The sequence below is a fragment of the Sceloporus occidentalis genome, unplaced genomic scaffold, assembly GCF_023333645.1.
Source record: "Sceloporus occidentalis isolate IW3139 unplaced genomic scaffold, rSceOcc1.0.p SCAF_3, whole genome shotgun sequence".
NCBI classification, from domain to species: Eukaryota; Metazoa; Chordata; class Lepidosauria; order Squamata; family Phrynosomatidae; genus Sceloporus; species Sceloporus occidentalis.
In genome coordinates this window covers 144,326,127-144,343,977 of record NW_028316983.1, presented here as the reverse complement: position 1 = coordinate 144,343,977, position 17,851 = coordinate 144,326,127, and the positions used below count along the sequence as shown (strand labels likewise).

The following is a 17,851-nucleotide window of genomic DNA, read 5'->3' as shown; positions in this document are numbered from 1 at the left end:
CTTTTCAGTCTCAAGTCATTGAGATCTGTTGGCCATTGGTTTTGTCTAGGTTTTGGGTCAGCTTAACACATCTCATTTTCAACAATGATGATAAGGTTGTGAAAGAAGAAAAAGAAGAAAATCCTATTTAAGTACTTTAACAAAGCCAAAATAGGAGCAAGTTTGATTTTTGGGTAGTTGGATGAATATGCACTAAGCAAAAAATTATGCTGCTCATAACTTATGCTGTTCCAAACTGTATCATGAGAACAAAAATCCATTTAGCAGTATGTTTCAGTAGACTTGGCTGGTGCCATCAGGAACTCTATTTTCTGAATTATGTTAGCACTTTGTGCTGCTCTACTTTTCCAAAGTAGTGGATTTATATAAATATCTTTGCCATGGAAAAGTCACCAAGAACTTAATTTTTTGGAATAGCCGTCTTATGAGAGCCAACATGGTGTAGTGGTTTTTAAGGCATATTCTTGCTTTGAGATTTTGGATGCCTAGTAGCCACCAGAGTCTTGTTTCTTTGTATTAATGTTAATGTCTAGTTAATGTCTAGTTGGGTCCAACTCCCAAAGGAAATAATATTTCTCATTTTGACCATAGCAAGTTTTCCCTGGAAGATTCTAAACATGAGGTTTATACATGTAGAATTAACTGGTCTAACTTCTTGGCTAACAGAGTATTGCCTGATTCTAAAGACGAAGACTAGTGTGTGTAAATCAGGGCTACTGAAACTAGTGGTCTATTAGTTTTTGGCCGCTGGTCCTTGGCAATTTTCCAGAAAAGAAAGAAACTGTTGTAGCCAGTGGGCACAAACATGATGCTGGTCCCTAGCACATTAGGAAAATAAAAAGCAATTGCTGGTCCTTCACATCAGATAGCCTGAGAAGCTCTGAGGTAAATGATCTCCACATAGCATAAACATAGTACAAAGCAAACATTAACAGAAAGCAATAACAATTTCTTCAGTTTATCTTTTACACCTCAGGATATCTAGCCTCAGTGGCTGAGTTTAAGAAATGGACTGAGTTTAAGCATCATGCAGCTGCTATTGAGAAGTTCAGGAAATCAATGAAGCCCTCCTGTACCAGTAGACCCTTGTTATACGCTGGGGTTTGGTTCCAAGATCCCCCCGTGGATAACAAAATCTGTGTATGCTCAAGTCCCATTAAATATAATGACATGGCAAAATGATGTCCCTTATAAAAAATGGAAAATCAAGGTTTGATATTTGAAATTTATACTTTTTTTAAAACATTTTCAAACCATTGATGCTTGAATCGGTGTGTAAAAAGTCTGTGTATAAGAAGGACCGATTGTATATGCAGTTTGTGGCACACCTCAGTGGGCCCTTGCTAAGGTGGAAGCATGAAACTCCCAACAAATTGTTGTGTTTCTGCATTCAAAAGGGCGCTGGCACAGTTTATCACTATATCATGGCCATCAGTCAGCAAAGTCATAGAAGTGCTTTCTTTATAATAACAGGAAAAAACAATTATCTTCATGATTATTAGGTGTATAGTCCTGCCTAACCAACGTCAACAACTTTTTTCTTTCCCTGTTAAATAGGGAGAACTTGAAAATAGTGACAGAACTGGGTGATAGAGCTGCCCAGGGTCGTGCTTATGGAAACCTGGGTAATACTCACTATCTTCTGGGGAACTTCAGGAGTGCTGTCATTGCCCATGAACAGGTATAACCAAGTATATATTAGTACTTTCCAGAAAATGTATTGTCTGTTACTCCTAGAGATACAAATGATTTACTCTGTGTAAAATATTTGCAGAGGTGTACATGTACATTTTCAGAATCTGAACTCTTCATAAGGAAAAAAAAACCCTAAAAGTTCTCTGGCCTCTGAGGGAGAGAAGAGTAGCTAGCCATTGCTCCATTGTGCCTTGGCTCAGTGGTTGGTGAAAGGCCCTCCTTTCGTGATCCAACAGCTTTGCTCTCTGAGGGAGAAAAGAGCAGCCAACATTTCCCGGACTTAGTCTCCCTCCCACTGTCATGCTCTTTTTCTTATGGATCTCATTTTGAGATAAAGGCAGGATATAAGTGCAATAAATAAGTGCTGAGTTATTAAGAATGTAAGACTGAGAGCAGAAAACTGTCAAATTATTTGTAAGCCACCCTGGGAGTCTTTCTGGCTGATGGTCAGGGTATAAATTCTCTCTCTCTCTCTCTCTCTCTAAATAAATAAATAAATAAATAAATAAATAAATAAATAAATAAAGCCACAAGAGCAGAAATCTGGTGGTCTCAGATGTCTGGCAGTGCATACCATGACTTTTCAGTTCTTTATTTAGCCGATGCACCAACAATGATTGGCATGATCGCTTGTTGACAAGGGGCTTTAGAATTCTCAGTATACCATATGTATACCATGTGTTTTGGAGGCAAAATTATGAATTTTGATATGACCCATGGATAAGTATGTAATAAAGAATCCAAAGGGTGAAGCAATGGAAAACAGTGCCAAAGAACTTTAAAAATTCCTGCAGGCATAATTGTTTGTGCTCACCCTAAAGGCTGGATGGATGAGAGAGTAGAAGAGGACAGTGCTTCCAGGACAGATTACGCTCTTGCCTTTCATCAGGGGGTGGCTCCTTTCTTTATAAGAGGTAAAGTACAGCACTTATATTGACACATGGATAAGTCGACTCAGGTTTTTGGGGTCAATTTTTTGAGTAAAATGTTTAGACTTACACATGAATATATGCAGTAAATTCAGATCTCGTGGTTAAAAAACAGTAGTTAGTGTACCAGATGTTACTTCACGGGCTATCAGTTTGAATTTTATAGGCCTTGCTGTGAAAGGCTCTCTTTCTTTCTTTCTTTCTTTCTTTCTTTCTTTCTTTCTTTCTTTTTTGAGACACTGTAAGGTCTATCAAGGTACCAATGCATTCTAGGTGTTCAGTTTCCTTCAAAGTTTAACATGAGAACTTTGTTTTTCAGCGACTTTTAATTGCGAAAGAATTTGGTGATAGAGCTGCAGAAAGACGAGCCTACAGTAATCTTGGAAATGCTTATATTTTCCTTGGTGAATTTGAAACTGCTGCTGAATACTACAAGTTAGTCTATTATTTAATACAGTTTTCAAATATGACTTTACAAATAATGTAATTGTTTCAGTTTACATGATAAAACATGTATCCAAATTGCCTTGTAATAATGGTTTGTGTTCTTTATTATGAACTTCCACTGTATGTTTTTTCATTTTTTAATTCAGGTTGTCTTTAAGCATATGCAAGAGATCTAATTTTCTTTAGATTTATTTTAATGAAACTGAAATTAAAATTTAAGAGCCATATAAACCACATATCTTTATTCCAATATATCGATTATGATGTTGATAATATAAGTAGAAATTATATCTAGCTGTTTATTCTTTTAGGAAGACACTGCAGCTTGCCAGGCAGCTTTCAGACAGAGCTGTAGAAGCGCAGGCTTGTTATAGTCTTGGAAATACATACACCTTACTTCAGGACTATGAAAAAGCCATTGATTATCATCTGAAGCATTTGGCAATTGCTGAAGAACTGAATGATAGGTAAGTCTATGACTATATATTAATTATTTATAGTCTATATATTAACCGGTATAAATTTATTTTGAATGCATAGTTATCGTTGGCATTGAGATGGACTCATGCTGGGAGTGGGAGATTGTCACCATTAACTACAAATGCATAAATTGTACTGATGTGTACCTGTTTGTCATGATACTCTAACTTATTTAAGGACCCTGAGGTCACATGGGATTCACTATTAATTCAGTCACTACCCACTTCTATATTGCTTCTCCGTGAAATGGCCATAATTAGCATTATAAGTAGTCATGTCATGTTCTCCTATGACATTATAGCTCAGTTTATCAGAGTTTCATGGGAAGCAGATATGCAGCAGCGGCCAGGCTGCTGAGGTAATGCAGGAATGAGTTGTCACTGATTTCAGCAGTTAGAAAGCTAATGCCTGAAGTGTTTTAATAAGTGTGACACTGTTGAACTGTTTTTCAGAATCGGTGAAGGAAGAGCATGCTGGAGTTTAGGGAATGCGTACACAGCCCTGGGGAACCATGATCAAGCTATGCATTATGCAGAAAAACACTTAGATATTTCAAGGGAGGTATGTATACATGGATTCATTGCTGTGTGCCCTGTATCTCAAAAATTATAAGTATGTACATGTCTGGAAAAATGGCTATATATATTTTTGATAAAGCTATATCAGGTTGTTAAAATGGCTAGGAGTGTTTTGCTTGCAACTAAGTTAGAAATGAGCAAAATCATAGGAATAGCTGGGCATGATTCTCTTGTTTGGTTACGTTTGCACATTTGAAATCCCCAGTACACTGTCTTCCATATTTGTGCAAATATAAATGAAAAATGTGAAAATAGTTACAGGTGTCTAATGATCATCTGTTGTCATGGGAACTGATAAGCCAGTGCTCTCTTTTAAAATAAACGATACAGTATTGCAGCATAAGATTCCAGCAAAAAGAAGTGAAGCAAAGTAAAATTATTATTCTTTGGGTGATTGCATCTCAAGGCAGGAGTCCAAAAGTTCCAATTCAGTGAAACTTTTCACCCCACTCTCCCTCACACTAGTTTTTCATTTCCTGCCTTAATGGTTGCTTTGCCTTTGGGACACCATAAGTTGGAAACGATTTGGAGGCATATAGCAACAACAGTTTAAGGATGGCATGCCTTAAAGAAAAGGGAAGCTCTTGATTGAATTAGAAAGAGAAAATGGAGACATGTGTTTGGGCTCAGAGAAAAAGAGAAGGCAAACGATAAAGTGCCAGCTTCTAAAATTATTATTATTATTATTATTATTATTATTATTATTATTATTATTATTAACCTTTATTTATAAAGCGCTGTAAATTTACACAGCGCTGTACATACAATTTTTTTAATTGGACGGTTCCCTGCCCTCCGGCTTACAGTCTAAAAAGACACGACACAAAGGGAGTGGTGGGGGGAAGGGGCCTCTCTAGTAGGATAATACATATAAAATACATATCACTGTTAACTTCATCACATCTAGTTTCAGAGTGAAAAAAGAAGAACTACTTAACCAATCAGTTGACTGCTGCCCAGTGAGTGTCTTATCAGGGTCCAGAGTCAATATTAATATATTATATATATAATATATTAATATAATATTATATATTATATATTAATATAGTGCCAATATATTCTGCTCTGGTCAGGCCCCACCTGGAATATTGTGTTCAGTTCTGGGCACCACAATTCAAAAAGGAGATTGAGAAACTGGAGCGTGTCCAGAGGAGGGCGACTAAAATGGTGAAAGGTCTGGAAACCTTGCCTTACTCAGGGAGCTGGGGATGTTTAGCCTGGAGAAGAGAAGGTTAAGAGGTGATATGATAGCCCTGTTTAAATATTTGAAGGGATGTCATATTGAGGAGGGAGCAAGCTTGTTTTCTGCTGCTCCAGAAACTAGGACCCGAAGCAATGGATGCAAGCTACAGGAAAAGAGATTCCACCTCAACATAGGAGGAACTTCCTGACAGTAAGGGCTGTTCGACAGTGGAACAAACTCCCCCGGAGTGTAGTGGAGTCTCCTTCCTTGGAGGTCTTCAAGCAGAGGCTGGATGGCCATCTGTCAGGGATGCTTTGACTGGAATTTCCTGCATGGCAGGGGGTTGGACTGGATGGCCCTTGTGGTCTCTTCCAACTCTATGATTCTATGATTCTAAAAAAAGATTTTATTTAATCAAGCAACGGTGTCTCAGAGAGGCAGAACAGTAGAAACAGAAAATTAAAAGAGTGGAGGTGACAGAATAAGTGGAAAGTCTTAAAGAAAATGAGATACAAGTATTTAATAAAAGCAAAAAGAATAAAAGTAAGGTTTTAATACAATCAAAAGGTTTACCGGTGCAGTTGGGGGTTAGGGAAAAAAGTTAGTAATACAATGGATTTGGCAATGGCCACTTCTGAGTGCTGTGTTAAAAAGGCAGATTCTCTTCAGGAAGGAGGAATTCTAATTGGTCAGTCAGAGAGCTGAAAAACATTAACGTGATGACATGCAACTCACTAGGCAAAGAGAATTCATGAAAGGCACCATCACCACACATGAACAGAGGGGTAGCTACATATACAGCAGTGATCCATCCCCTTGAAGAGCAGTATGAGTTCTTCTCACACTTATAGAAGATAATGATGTGCCAGTTTCAGTATATATTTCACTATTGGTTGCCCTCAAGGAGAGAACACAGTTATGAAGAAGGTAGAAGAAAGAAGGGCAGATTCTGCATTAAGGAGATTTGGATGAAGTGGTTGTGCTAGCAATTAGAACTTTAGTAGCTGTTTAGTTGTTTGCTAGAGCAGCACTGCTCTTGATACAAGAGATTTGGAGAGAGGATTTATCTCTCCACACCTTGCAACAAGTATTACTTAAGATTCAAAAGGTGTTGCAGTATGTGATGGGTACAAGTCATTACAAGATCACACTTGCAGCAAGGTCAATTACAGCTACAGTAGTGGGAAGAAGACTACTTTATATTAAGCATTGGGAGACAGACCAGAGGACTAGGGACAACCTTTCACTTAGTCCATATATTGGTTGTCCTCTATTTGAAGAAAAGAAATTAGAGAAGATTTTAGATAAGAATAAAGATGAACATTGCCAGTAATACAGAAAAGGAAAACAGATAAACAGCCATTTGGGAATACATTTTCTTGTGTTTATGGAGGAAAAGCATTTAATAGGCAGGGATTACAGAAGCTATAAAATATGCTCTCCTGTGCTAGTGAAGTAGATGACCAAGCTGTTGAGCTAACAGAGAAAACAGTACAGTGGGCCCTTGGTATATGCGGGTGATCTGTTCCGGACCCACCCCCAGCGTATACCAGAATCCGCGTATGCTCAAGTCCCATTGTCCCCAATGGCGCTATTGGGGACAAAAGTCTCTCTCCTCCCTCCCTACTTACCTCCTCGGTCGCTGCTGTTGCTGCTGCCTCGGCCTCCTCGCCACCACCTCTGTGAAAAGGCCGGGTGGTGTTGGAGGCCAAGAGGCCTCCAGGTCGTCACCTGGCCCTTTGGCGACAGCGGTGGCCAGGAGGCCGAAGCTTGGCCTTTAGCATGGCCACCCGGCTTCCTCGCAGCTGCAGCCTCCTTACGTCACAGTAAGTACCAACACTTTATTTACCATCCTCTTTTCTCCAGAGTTTCATCACAATTGGTGTCAGGTGCACATTGTAATTTAACAGTCCTTAAAATGCTGAATGCTTGGATCTTGTCAACATGGACCAAAATCCCTTTCCACCTGCCTGCCCACCCCCTTCAGTCTGGCATTGTCCTGTTTGAATGATGCACAGCCCAAACCCTTGTTCTTGTGCAGGCAGCCCAGACCACATCCAACATGTTCCACACCAGAAACAGGGCATAACAAGGTTGCAATGGAGTAAAAAAAAAAATTATCTGGTGCTTTTAACCTCTGTGAAGATCTGGATTCTTTGTTCCCATGCTGTGGCAGCTGCCTGCACAGGGGTCCCACTGGGCCTCCTGATGCACCAGTCCCCTTGCAGGTCACCTGTTAAGAGGTCCAAACAAGGCACCTAGAATGTGAGTGTTGCTGGGTACCTCATTCTAACATCAGAAGTGAGCAACTTGCAATGGCAGCGGATGCACTGGGCAGCCCAGTGGTACTGTGGTGTGGAGACAGAGGCCAAGGTAATGACAGGAAAATAGGACAGCTGCAAAGTCAAGATACTCTGGGCCCTGGAGTATCCTGGCCAGTGTTGACAAGGCCTTGGAAATTCCTGAAAATTCTAAAACCTGTCTTACTCGTCTGAGGTAAGCTATTTGTGGTTGTTCAGCATAGCTATAGAATGACAAATGCTTTTGCTTGCAGGTGGGAGATAAAACTGGAGAACTAACAGCTAAGCTTAACCTCTCAGATCTCCAGATGGTGCTTGGTCTAAGCTTTAGCACAAACAATTCAGTGATGACAGAAAATAATCTTCCAGATAATAGCTTCTGTGGTAAGTGTTTGCTTCCATGATAATGACTGAACGGTGGAGTTGTTCTTTCAGTAAAATATAAGATCCCTCTTCATTAAATCTTCAATCCTGGGTTGATTCTTATAATTCCTTCCTCTTCCTTTTACAAATATCTCAAATTAGTTTAAACAACACCCAGGTCCGTTAATTGTAATTACAGATTCATAGTTGATGGATCTGTTAGGGAACTGGTGGCTGAACACCTGGCAAGTGTGAATATAGTCACCTTGCCATAATCACTAGCAGGCAGATTGAACTGAATTGAATACAATGGGTAAAGACTACACACTACCTCATGGCTGCTTTGGCATGTCTTGTCATATTAAAGAGTAGGGTACAAATCTTTCAAAATGAAAAAGAGGAAGCAGTGGGTTGTTCAGTATAAACTATTAAACTAGGGAAAACTGGTCTGGGAACCACTCCCTGGTTCCTCAGGAAATTGTGCCATTCCAAAGGTTCTGCAATGCCTCTGGGAATGACATGTTTAGGATTTTGTTTTTAATGAGAAGTGAAAATCTTTTCTGTACCACTGTTGGTATATACCTCCAGTAAGCAAGGAGAAATTATCTTTGAACCAGTGTTATATGCAAAAGTAACCCAAATTTAAAATTTATTGTTAAAAATATGGTGAAAAATGGTACATGTTTATAAAATAGTTAGTAATGTAAAATATGAGACAATACTAATGAAAATGATTACAGCACAACAACTTAAGCAGTATAATATGTCTAGTAAATATAATCAGTAGCTACGACACAACTACTAAAAGGTTCATTAGAGTGGCATCAGACTTAATTGCTAAAGCAGTTACAGTGAGACTAGCATCAAAGACTGTGTGAGGGAATAATGAATGAAATAGTAATTGAGACATCATAAATAGCAACTAGCATTTAAGAAATCAGAACAAATCTCAAACATTAAATCTAGCTTGATCCAACATCCACGCTAGTCTAACAAACTTAAGCATTTTAAATTCCCAGCTAAAATTTCCAGCTTGAAGAAGAAATTAATATTTATCACTCCTGGAGACAGTTCAGGATTCTTAAATGGTTGCAGCAAAATTTTTTAGCAGGTCAAATCTGAATAGTAAGCTAAGGACAAATTATCTGGCAAATAAACTCTTCTAGCTGGGCCTTTATATCAAGTTGCCACCTTACATGTACATGGCTTTTAAAGAGTTTAGAACCACCTATCACCACCTTTGATAGTCTTCACAGTCCACTTGTCAATACTTACTAATAATAAGCTGTGATGTAGATTCTGGTTCCTTATAAAACAAATAATAAATTGTTTGTTGGGATGATGAATGCATGGCCAGCTGGCCAGACTAATTGGTCCAGTGTCCCTTGTCTGAACCATCTGTTGTGCCTTGAACCCAATTTTACAGATGAGTTTGCTTATCTGGATTTGTTGTACTATGTGTGGACTGGTGCCCAGTTCCCCCTTGCTCATTACTTTTAATGAGGGGATCATATATCTTATCTGTTTTTCTCTTGGCAGCAACCTCAGTTGAGTTGTGTTGATTAAGGGAATTCTACCAACTCCAATAGTTTGTAGAGTCTTATACCAGTAGGATTTGCCATAGAACTGTCCACCACAAGCAGTCCAATTAGATAATCTCTGTCACAAGAAATCCTAGCATGCAAAGATCTTCCTTAGTATTCAGCCAATGATGCCATATATGGATCACCCAACTCTTAATTAAAGCAAAGATTGCATTTTTAGCTCTAGCAGTAGCTTGAAACAAAGTGTAATGAAACCCACATACTTAGATCAAACTGATTTAAAATAAATGTAACATTAGTTTAACATAAACCTTATTCTGACTCTGGTAGATTGTTGGTGATAATAGAAAAAGCTAAAATGCTCTTCTTAGTTTTAAAATTAATCTGAATTTACGTATTAAAAAGTTCTTATTTAGTTACTAGTATCAACAGAAACACATGTTTTAGTAAGCTTGAGAAATAATAACTCTAATAATTCTGTTTCAAGGCACTAGACCACGGGTAGGACGTCGCCACAGTATGGAAAACATGGAGCTTATGAAGCTAACACCCGAGAAGGTTGGTGTGTTGTACATATACAAGAACCTGGATTGTAAAAATAATTCAAATGAGCTTGAATTTAGTTTCCATTGATTTCAGTGAAAAGTGATTCCAGATAATGTAGTCTGGATCTAATCTGTAGGTTTTAAAATGCCTCTCAGAATTTAAGTGCACTAGGTGTTTTGTAGAGTCTTTCAGATTGTACCTTTGCCTTAAGGAGATTGTGAAATGTTAAAGAAAATTAATTATAAGTTTTAATTATTTATAAATATAATTAATACAGTATTTCTAATACAATATTGGTATGATTAGTCATTGTAATTAGTACATGCCAATTATCTCTGTAAAAATATAGCAACAAATGTTTTGCTGTATGTATTTAAGAGGTTGTTCAAATTCATCATAGCAAGGATTAATTGCAAAGAGAAACTTGCAGGGTAAGAAATGTCATCTTTTCTTTAAATGTAATGTTATGATATGCCCAGGCAAAATCATGTTTTTGCTAAAGACTTGAGACCATAGCTTTCAGTTGTATGCTCTGATATTGAATTTGTCATGCACAGTTACCTTTACTGCTCAGTGTTTTGAGTACAATTTATACCTTTATGATGCTTATTTCCCTCCTGTGTTCTCTAGCAGTAGCTGCTATTCGGATGTAGAATATCCATCTATGCAAGAAACAGTTTAGTTGTTTAGCATATATTAGAGTTAGAATATTTATCCCTGTCTCTTTTTATGAGTGGAGAGTACTTGGCATTACCAGAAGCAATAGTTGGGGTGGAGTGGTGGAAGAAAATGATATCTAAACAGAACATTACTAAAGATAATGAATGCTGCTGTAATCCAGGCCCTAAATCCATTGCTAGTGAATTTCCCAGTTTTGTACTTTACACATGTTCAGTAGGAATTCTGGAGGCAGCTGCAATTTACCTTGTCTGTTGTGGACAAGCACACACAGCTGCAGTAGAGTTAGCTCAAGCAAAATCCAATTCTTTCCCAGCCCAAGCTTTACTGCAGACATACTGTTGAAACCTAGCTCTGGAATTTTGTATCTCTCTGGCTTCCTTCACCATGATCCCAGTGCTGATGCTGCTAAAAAACTTTGAGCTAGGCAGAGAGTAAGGAAGAAAAGTGGGCTGAGTGGGTATAGAAAGATATTGTAAAACAAGAGACTGTCAGAGGCTTGTTAACTGAGGCTTGTACTTGAATCAGAAATAGCAGTTAGATTTAGGATCATGGATATATGTTGTTTTCTGGAAACAAAGGTAATTTAAGAGATCCCTTCTTAGCAAAATGGAATGGCTTCTACAAAGTTTGACATTCTGAGCTTTCTTTAGTTTGTTGCATTTAACATCAACAAAATAAATAGCTGTGCAGAGAAACTGTTAACACAAACTCTGAAGTAGAGACTTTAACTTGAGAATTCTAAGTTTACATGAATGGCCTTTATATGGTAATGGTTTTTACAAATTTAGATTCTTAAATGTATAGCTATCTTTCAGAAACAAACAAGGAAGGTGTATATCAATTAAGAGTGAATAATTTGAAACTTCAGTTCATGCAATGAGTCCAGTTGTCATTGCAGTTCATGAAATCACTGTGCATTTTCAGATAATGGATTGGATCTACACTTAGTCCTACTTATAGTAGCTCCATAGAAACATTGAAATTATAAGTAACCAAAGTGCCATAGATTTCAACTTGTATTGGCCTAGACAGGATCTGATCCAATTAATTTAAAGTGTGGTTAAAAATATCAGAGAACAAGACTTCTTTCCTGCAGGTAGTACTTATGTAGTGAAAAGATTTTCATTCAAATTGTAATAACATAATAGGGAGATTCCTCTCTCATCCTTCAGAAGAGCAAGGTGATTTGCAGTGGATACTGCAAGGAAGCATATACTACATAAAGGTACATGTCTTGCCGGGACAACAAAATTAAAAATAGGCAGCATTTTGCACAGTGAGAAACTGTCTTTTGGATAGTTTCTTAATATTATGGTTGCTTGTTTCCTAGGTTCAGGACTGGAACAGTGAAATATTGGCCAAACAAAAACAACTAGTTTCCAAACCTTCAGCAAAACTACACTTTGTAAATCGATTAAAAGGGAAAAAATACAAAAACATCACTTCAAAGGTTCTTCAGGATGCTAGTAATTCTATTGATCATCGACTAATTTCACAAAAGGTATTTATGGTGAAATGAATTATTTTAGACCTCTGTCAAAATATATCATAAATCACAGCTGGAAGATCTTTTTAAGGTATATTGGCTGTAAACTGATTGATTTTGGAGGAAAGAAGGCTCATAAAATACCATGTTGGTCAGGCCAGCTAAAAGTGTAATTGAAAGCACACTTGTTAAAATACTTCCAGTCAGACTCAGTCAGTAAGATCATTAGGACTGGCATGGAAGTGTAAGTTTGAACATTTTGTTGGGTGAGCTAGGATAAAAGCATATGAATTAACTTTCAGTTATAGAACCTTGGATAAGCAGCTCAAATACAGAAGTTGCTTTTATGTTCATTCAGATAGAACTGTATTAAAATTTTCTTCTTGGGCCAAATGCTCTCTGCTTGTTCACTAGCTGTTCCCTTCCCCCACCCCTCACGCTATTCATTTTGATGGAAATCACCAATGAGATTAAGCATTATTAGAACAATTTTCCCCCTATTATTTTTTGCTAATAGCCAGTTTTCCCTGTATTAGTCCTAACTGACTGATTTTTCTTTTTCTTTTTTTGAAAGAAAAGTAACTCTGATGTGCCTGGAGATGAAGGGTTTTTTGACTTGCTAAGCCGATTTCAGAGCAACCGAATGGATGATCAGCGGTATTGTTTCCAAGATAGGAACAGACTAACAGCAACAGTGTCCTCCACACCATCCAGAACAATGAAAAAATGTAACGTATATAACTGAAGCTTCTGAGTGCAATCAGTACATTAATTGCTTTGTATAGGCAGACTCAAGCTGATCCTTAACGCCTTCTCATTTACTTTGTAGCCTTTTCGATTTCGGTGGTCTCACCCCACACGGATGAATTTCTAGATCTACTTGTTAGCTCTCAGAGTAGACGTCTAGATGATCAGCGAGCCAGTGCCAGCAACTTGCCAGGACTTCGTCTTAATCAACATAACAGTCAATCTGTCCTTGGCCGATTGATGTCTAGCAGCAACAGTGAACCAGATGATGACTTCTTTGACATCCTAGTAAAATGCCAGGTGAGTCTTGTGATTGCTTGAATGACCATGTACTGTTTTGAGCTTCCATAAAGCAAATAGGTGCTTTCTTTGTAATCCAAAAATTATATAAGGGAAGAAAAGGGAAACTAGAAACAAATATCACTAAAGGAGTATGTACAGTAGTGCAAAAAATAATCATAAATTCAGTGAAGGGCATCCATATGCCCAAAAAAGTTATAAAGATGAAATTGTCATCTATATACTACATGTTCCAATGTAAAAAGGATTCTAAGCCCTCAATCCATTGGACGATGTATTTCCATATATGGAGATGATGTCTAGTGTTGTTACTCAATCTTTCTGCCTTCAGATCCACAGATACATTACTTTTGAAAATATGTATTTCATGAAGTCATATATATTTTTTCAGTTGTGGTATAAAACTTTAGACATATAGCTATGTGCAGCAGATACCCAGTTGATTGACACAGTGCAAAAATTCCAACATGAAAGACATACCTGTCCAGTGTGCCATACATTTATCCACAGTTGCTTTGCTAATGACTGAAGAGGCACATCAGGAGAGAAAAAACTTGTCAGAAAACATGAATGACTAACATTTATAGAAGCAGTACTGAATGCGCTTTTGGAGGGCCTCGCAGATTATTACACTACTACTAGCAAACCTATCCAAGGCATCTTTTGCATTATGGAACTTTGAAAGTGGCCATTTTCACTTTTGAATTACAGTTCCCAGTTTCATCCAAACTTGCAACTATATGTAGTTAACAAACATATCAAGTGCAAATGGAAGTTATAGACATAAAATAATTACATCAACACTGAGAGCTGCTGCTGGGTTCCTCGGCTCTCAGAGCTTCTGTAATCATTTGTGACTTGCTGTGGGGAGCAAGGGGCTTTTCTGATCCTGCCCATAAGGCCTGGAATGGCTGTGCAGGGGGTTTCACATGCTGTATGGCAAGTTGGGGTGAGGGCTTAGACACTGTCAAGGAGGGGAATACCTCTGCAGTGCCCAAATAAGAATATGCGCAGGTGTACAGGAAATGTATTTCTGTGTATACTACCAACAGGACCCCAACCTGTCTCAACAAAGATGAGAAAATTTGCAAATACTGCCTGTCATCCTGTTCAGTAGTTACAAGATCTTAAGCTGGGCTTACAACCTCATAATAGTTTGGGATTCACAAGTGTGACCCCCAGAATCTTAACTTTTCAGCCAGATAGTGTCCTAGCCAAAGGGTTTCTGAGATGCTTCAGATCGGGACATTCAGAAAAGCAGTTGCAGCACGATCCTGAAGAGATCACTGCAGCAGCATGTTCTATGTGCCGTGTGACTAGGAGGGCACTATAAATCTCATTTCTTAGTATCCTGATCTGTATACAGACCTTTGGTTGGGGTGTTGCCTGGTGAAAAGATATGTTTTTGGTGGTGACATCATCAGACTTAGCTGTGATAATGGATCTCCATCATTGTAGTCATATCTGATGATGCAGAATTGCTGTCATAATTTATAGTGCTAGTTAAACAGACTACACCCCTCTAAGAAGTGGTACATACTTAATTCTTCTTCTTGTCCTTCACAGAATAAAATGGACATGAGGGTCACTGAAATAGAATGTGACCAGGTAGTAGTATCTCTTGTGTCAAGTATTTTATTGGGATACTGGGGAAGGCCTTATCACGACTTTGACAGCCCACATGACATGGAGTAAAGATGGATCGTTGAATTTCTTACTGATGAATGTGGAAATCTAATGTGTTGACCTATATGTTGTTCCTTGTTGTCTCCTCTAAGCCAATAGTGGTTCAGAGGAACGAGGCCCAAATAATTTTGTCAAACTCCCTAACATTATAGGGAGTTATAGGGAACTCATGGTCCCTCCATCATCACAGGCTTACCTGGTGAGGGCAAACAAATTGAAACCTAATCCAGACAAGAAATCTTAGGCTCACAGCTTGGGTATGCTCCTGGACTCCACTCTGAGCCTGGATGCCCAGGTTTCAGCAGTGGCCAGGAGTGCATTTGCACAGCTGAAACTTGTGCGCCAGCTGTGCCCCTTCCTTGAGACGTCAGATTTTGCTACAGTGACACATGCCTTGATTACATCCCGTTTGGACTACTGCAATGCACTCTAGTTGTTTGGAAACTTCAGTGTGTGCAAAATGCCACTGCCAGAATGCTGACTGGGGCCAGTTATAGGGACCACATAACTCCCTTGTTGAAACAACTTCACTGGCTACCAGCTCGTTTCCGGGTACAATTCAAAGTGCTGTTTATGATTTATAAAGCCCTACACGGCTTAGGTCCAGATTATTTGAGAGAATGTATCTCCCCATACAAACCTGTTAGAGCACTAAGATCTTCAGGGAAAGGCTTTCTCTTGGTCCCTCCACCATCACAGGCTCGCCTGGTGAGGACAAGAGAGAGCCTTCTCAGTGATTGCTTCTGCCCTCTGGAATGCCCTTTCACAGGAAGCAAAGCTGGCCCCCTCCTTGCTTGCCTTTCATTGGCAGGTAGAAATGACACTGTTCAGGCAGGCTTTTAATGTCTAGTCATGGGATGGGTATTATATGGTATGAGTATTGTGATTTTATTGTGGTTTTAATGTTTGTAATTTTATATTGTTTTTAGCTGATGTTTTATAATAGTTTTATTGCAGTATGTTTTTAGAATTGTTATTGTGAACCACCTTGGGTCCCTTCGGGGAGAAAGGTGGGATAGAAATTAAATAAATATATGTTTTATCTTAGTGAAATCAGAAGAGACTGAATTGTAAAGTAATGCTACAGTGCAATTTATTTTTAACTGTCTTTTTAGGGTTCTAGACTGGATGATCAGAGGTGTGCACCGCCGCCAAACATCATAAAAGGACCAACTGTGCCCGATGATGATTTCTTTAGCCTTATTTTGAGATCACAGGGGAAAAGAATGGATGAACAGAGAGTGCTTCTACCCTCTGGTCTGAAGAGGCCAAATTCTACCTAATGGACCTGGAAACCTTCTCAGAAAGAACAACAGAAATATCAAGGGATTATGCAGTACTGTAATAATTTTTCGTATGCAGGAAACAATGCCTTTAAGGGAAAAAAGAAACTGGGATATTTAGAATACTATGTAAATTTACATAGCTTATGGTACAGTTATCGCTGCCAGTGCTTAAAATCAGGTGTTTAATGTTTGTAAAGAGTCAACTGTATAGTGTATTGTCCTGTGTCTCTCTCTCTCCTTTCATCTCCTTTTTCTGTAAATATACTTAACTTTGTTTCTTTATGGTGGTAGCGCTTCAGGTACTTTTATCACAAGCTTGTGAAAGCTTTCCTGCTGAAATTATGTAATTAATAAAACTGTAGAATTAGCTTCCAGGTTTTTCTATCTTTTTGCAGAGGATAAAACTTCTACAGTTAACAGTATTTCTTTTTTTAAAAAAAGAAGAAAGAAAAATAAATCTTAATACTGTTTAAACCTGTTTTCTGCGTATCCAGTTATTATGCTGATGGAAACTGAAAGATGCCAATTCAGTTCACATTACGGAAGGTGGATCGCAGTCTTCATCCAGCCCATAATGTACTTTTCCATTAATAAGAATCCTAAATGGGGTTGATAAACACCAGTGGTGTTTTTTTTTAAAGAAATAATGTATTTGTTTCATTCTTAAAAATTAGTATTCATATTTTGGACCTAGGCTGTTTTTTTAAAACTACAATTTGTAATATAACAGCAGTTTACAGGGATGGAAGATTATCTTTTTGGTCCTATTCTGTAGGTGGTGGTGTGTAAGAATTACGTACTTGCTGCATCTCAAATATGCCTTGGATTTCTCTGAGTGCAAAGATAAGAGAATTTGGGGAGATGGAGTAAATCTGAACAAAAAGTTTGAATATAAATATGAGGGACCTCAGGGATTACTTGAAAATTGATCTGGAAAAAAAGATAAAGTCTTATGATGAAACTACATCTTTGGATATGTATTGTTAGATTAATAATGCTTTTACTAAAAATGGTGATTAAATTAAATCTTATTAATGATTTAAATTCATGATTTAAATAAAACAGGTCCAACAAAAGTGATTTAACTCAACCTGATCCTAGGAGTCTGCATTCTTGGAATATATCTTATTTCTTAAATGTTGGGTATCCATGTCATTGAAAATAGAAATGGCTTTGAGTATCATACATGATACTTGCCTCCCAGTTACACCAGCATAAGAACTTTTATAGATGTCACACAAGGTAACAGTACCTCCTTAAGTGTGTAAGAGTTCTTGTAACCCCTAGCAGCCAGTGAGTGGTGAACAGATAGAACTGTGCCTTATGTTGCCCTTACACTGATGGTGACTTATGCTCTGGCAATAGATCTATTGGATCTTGACACATGTTATCCCTTATTATCCGGGGTAGGATTAAGGATTTCCATGCAAAGCTGCTGGCTTTTCAAACTTTCCTGAAGCCAAAATATGACACTACGTAAGAAACAGCAGTGACTCATGAGTTAGCAGCAAGGATCACCTCATGCTACAACTAAATTGTATTTCTTGAAGACAGTTATAAAACATGCAACAAATTATATAGATCACATTTGCTGTTTTTT

At 38.1% G+C, this 17,851-nt stretch overlaps 1 protein-coding gene across 5 annotated transcripts in view; it reads left to right on the top strand.

Annotated features, from left to right (window-relative positions):
* The window catches only part of LOC149316921 (G protein-signaling modulator 2-like), a 48,342-nt gene extending 31,015 nt beyond the window's left edge, over positions 1-17,327 (top strand). For 3 of the 5 annotated variants that reach the window (XM_089516526.1, XM_089516525.1, XM_089516528.1), the window contains 11 exons: positions 1,558-1,681; positions 2,944-3,059; positions 3,383-3,538; positions 4,004-4,112; positions 7,867-7,996; positions 10,007-10,077; positions 12,077-12,247; positions 12,807-12,960; positions 13,062-13,279; positions 14,846-14,887; positions 16,081-17,326. In XM_089516526.1, the coding sequence (XP_089372652.1) occupies positions 1,558-1,681; positions 2,944-3,059; positions 3,383-3,538; positions 4,004-4,112; positions 7,867-7,996; positions 10,007-10,077; positions 12,077-12,247; positions 12,807-12,960; positions 13,062-13,279; positions 14,846-14,887; positions 16,081-16,248 (1,459 nt within the window). In that variant the 3' untranslated portion in view covers positions 16,249-17,326. Of the gene's footprint in view, positions 1-1,557; positions 1,682-2,943; positions 3,060-3,382; positions 3,539-4,003; positions 4,113-7,866; positions 7,997-10,006; positions 10,078-12,076; positions 12,248-12,806; positions 12,961-13,061; positions 13,280-14,845; positions 14,888-16,080 lie in introns of all 5 variants that reach the window. The other 2 variants (XM_089516529.1, XM_089516527.1) reach the window with 2 other exon arrangements.
* Positions 17,328-17,851: the final 524 nt, after the last annotated feature.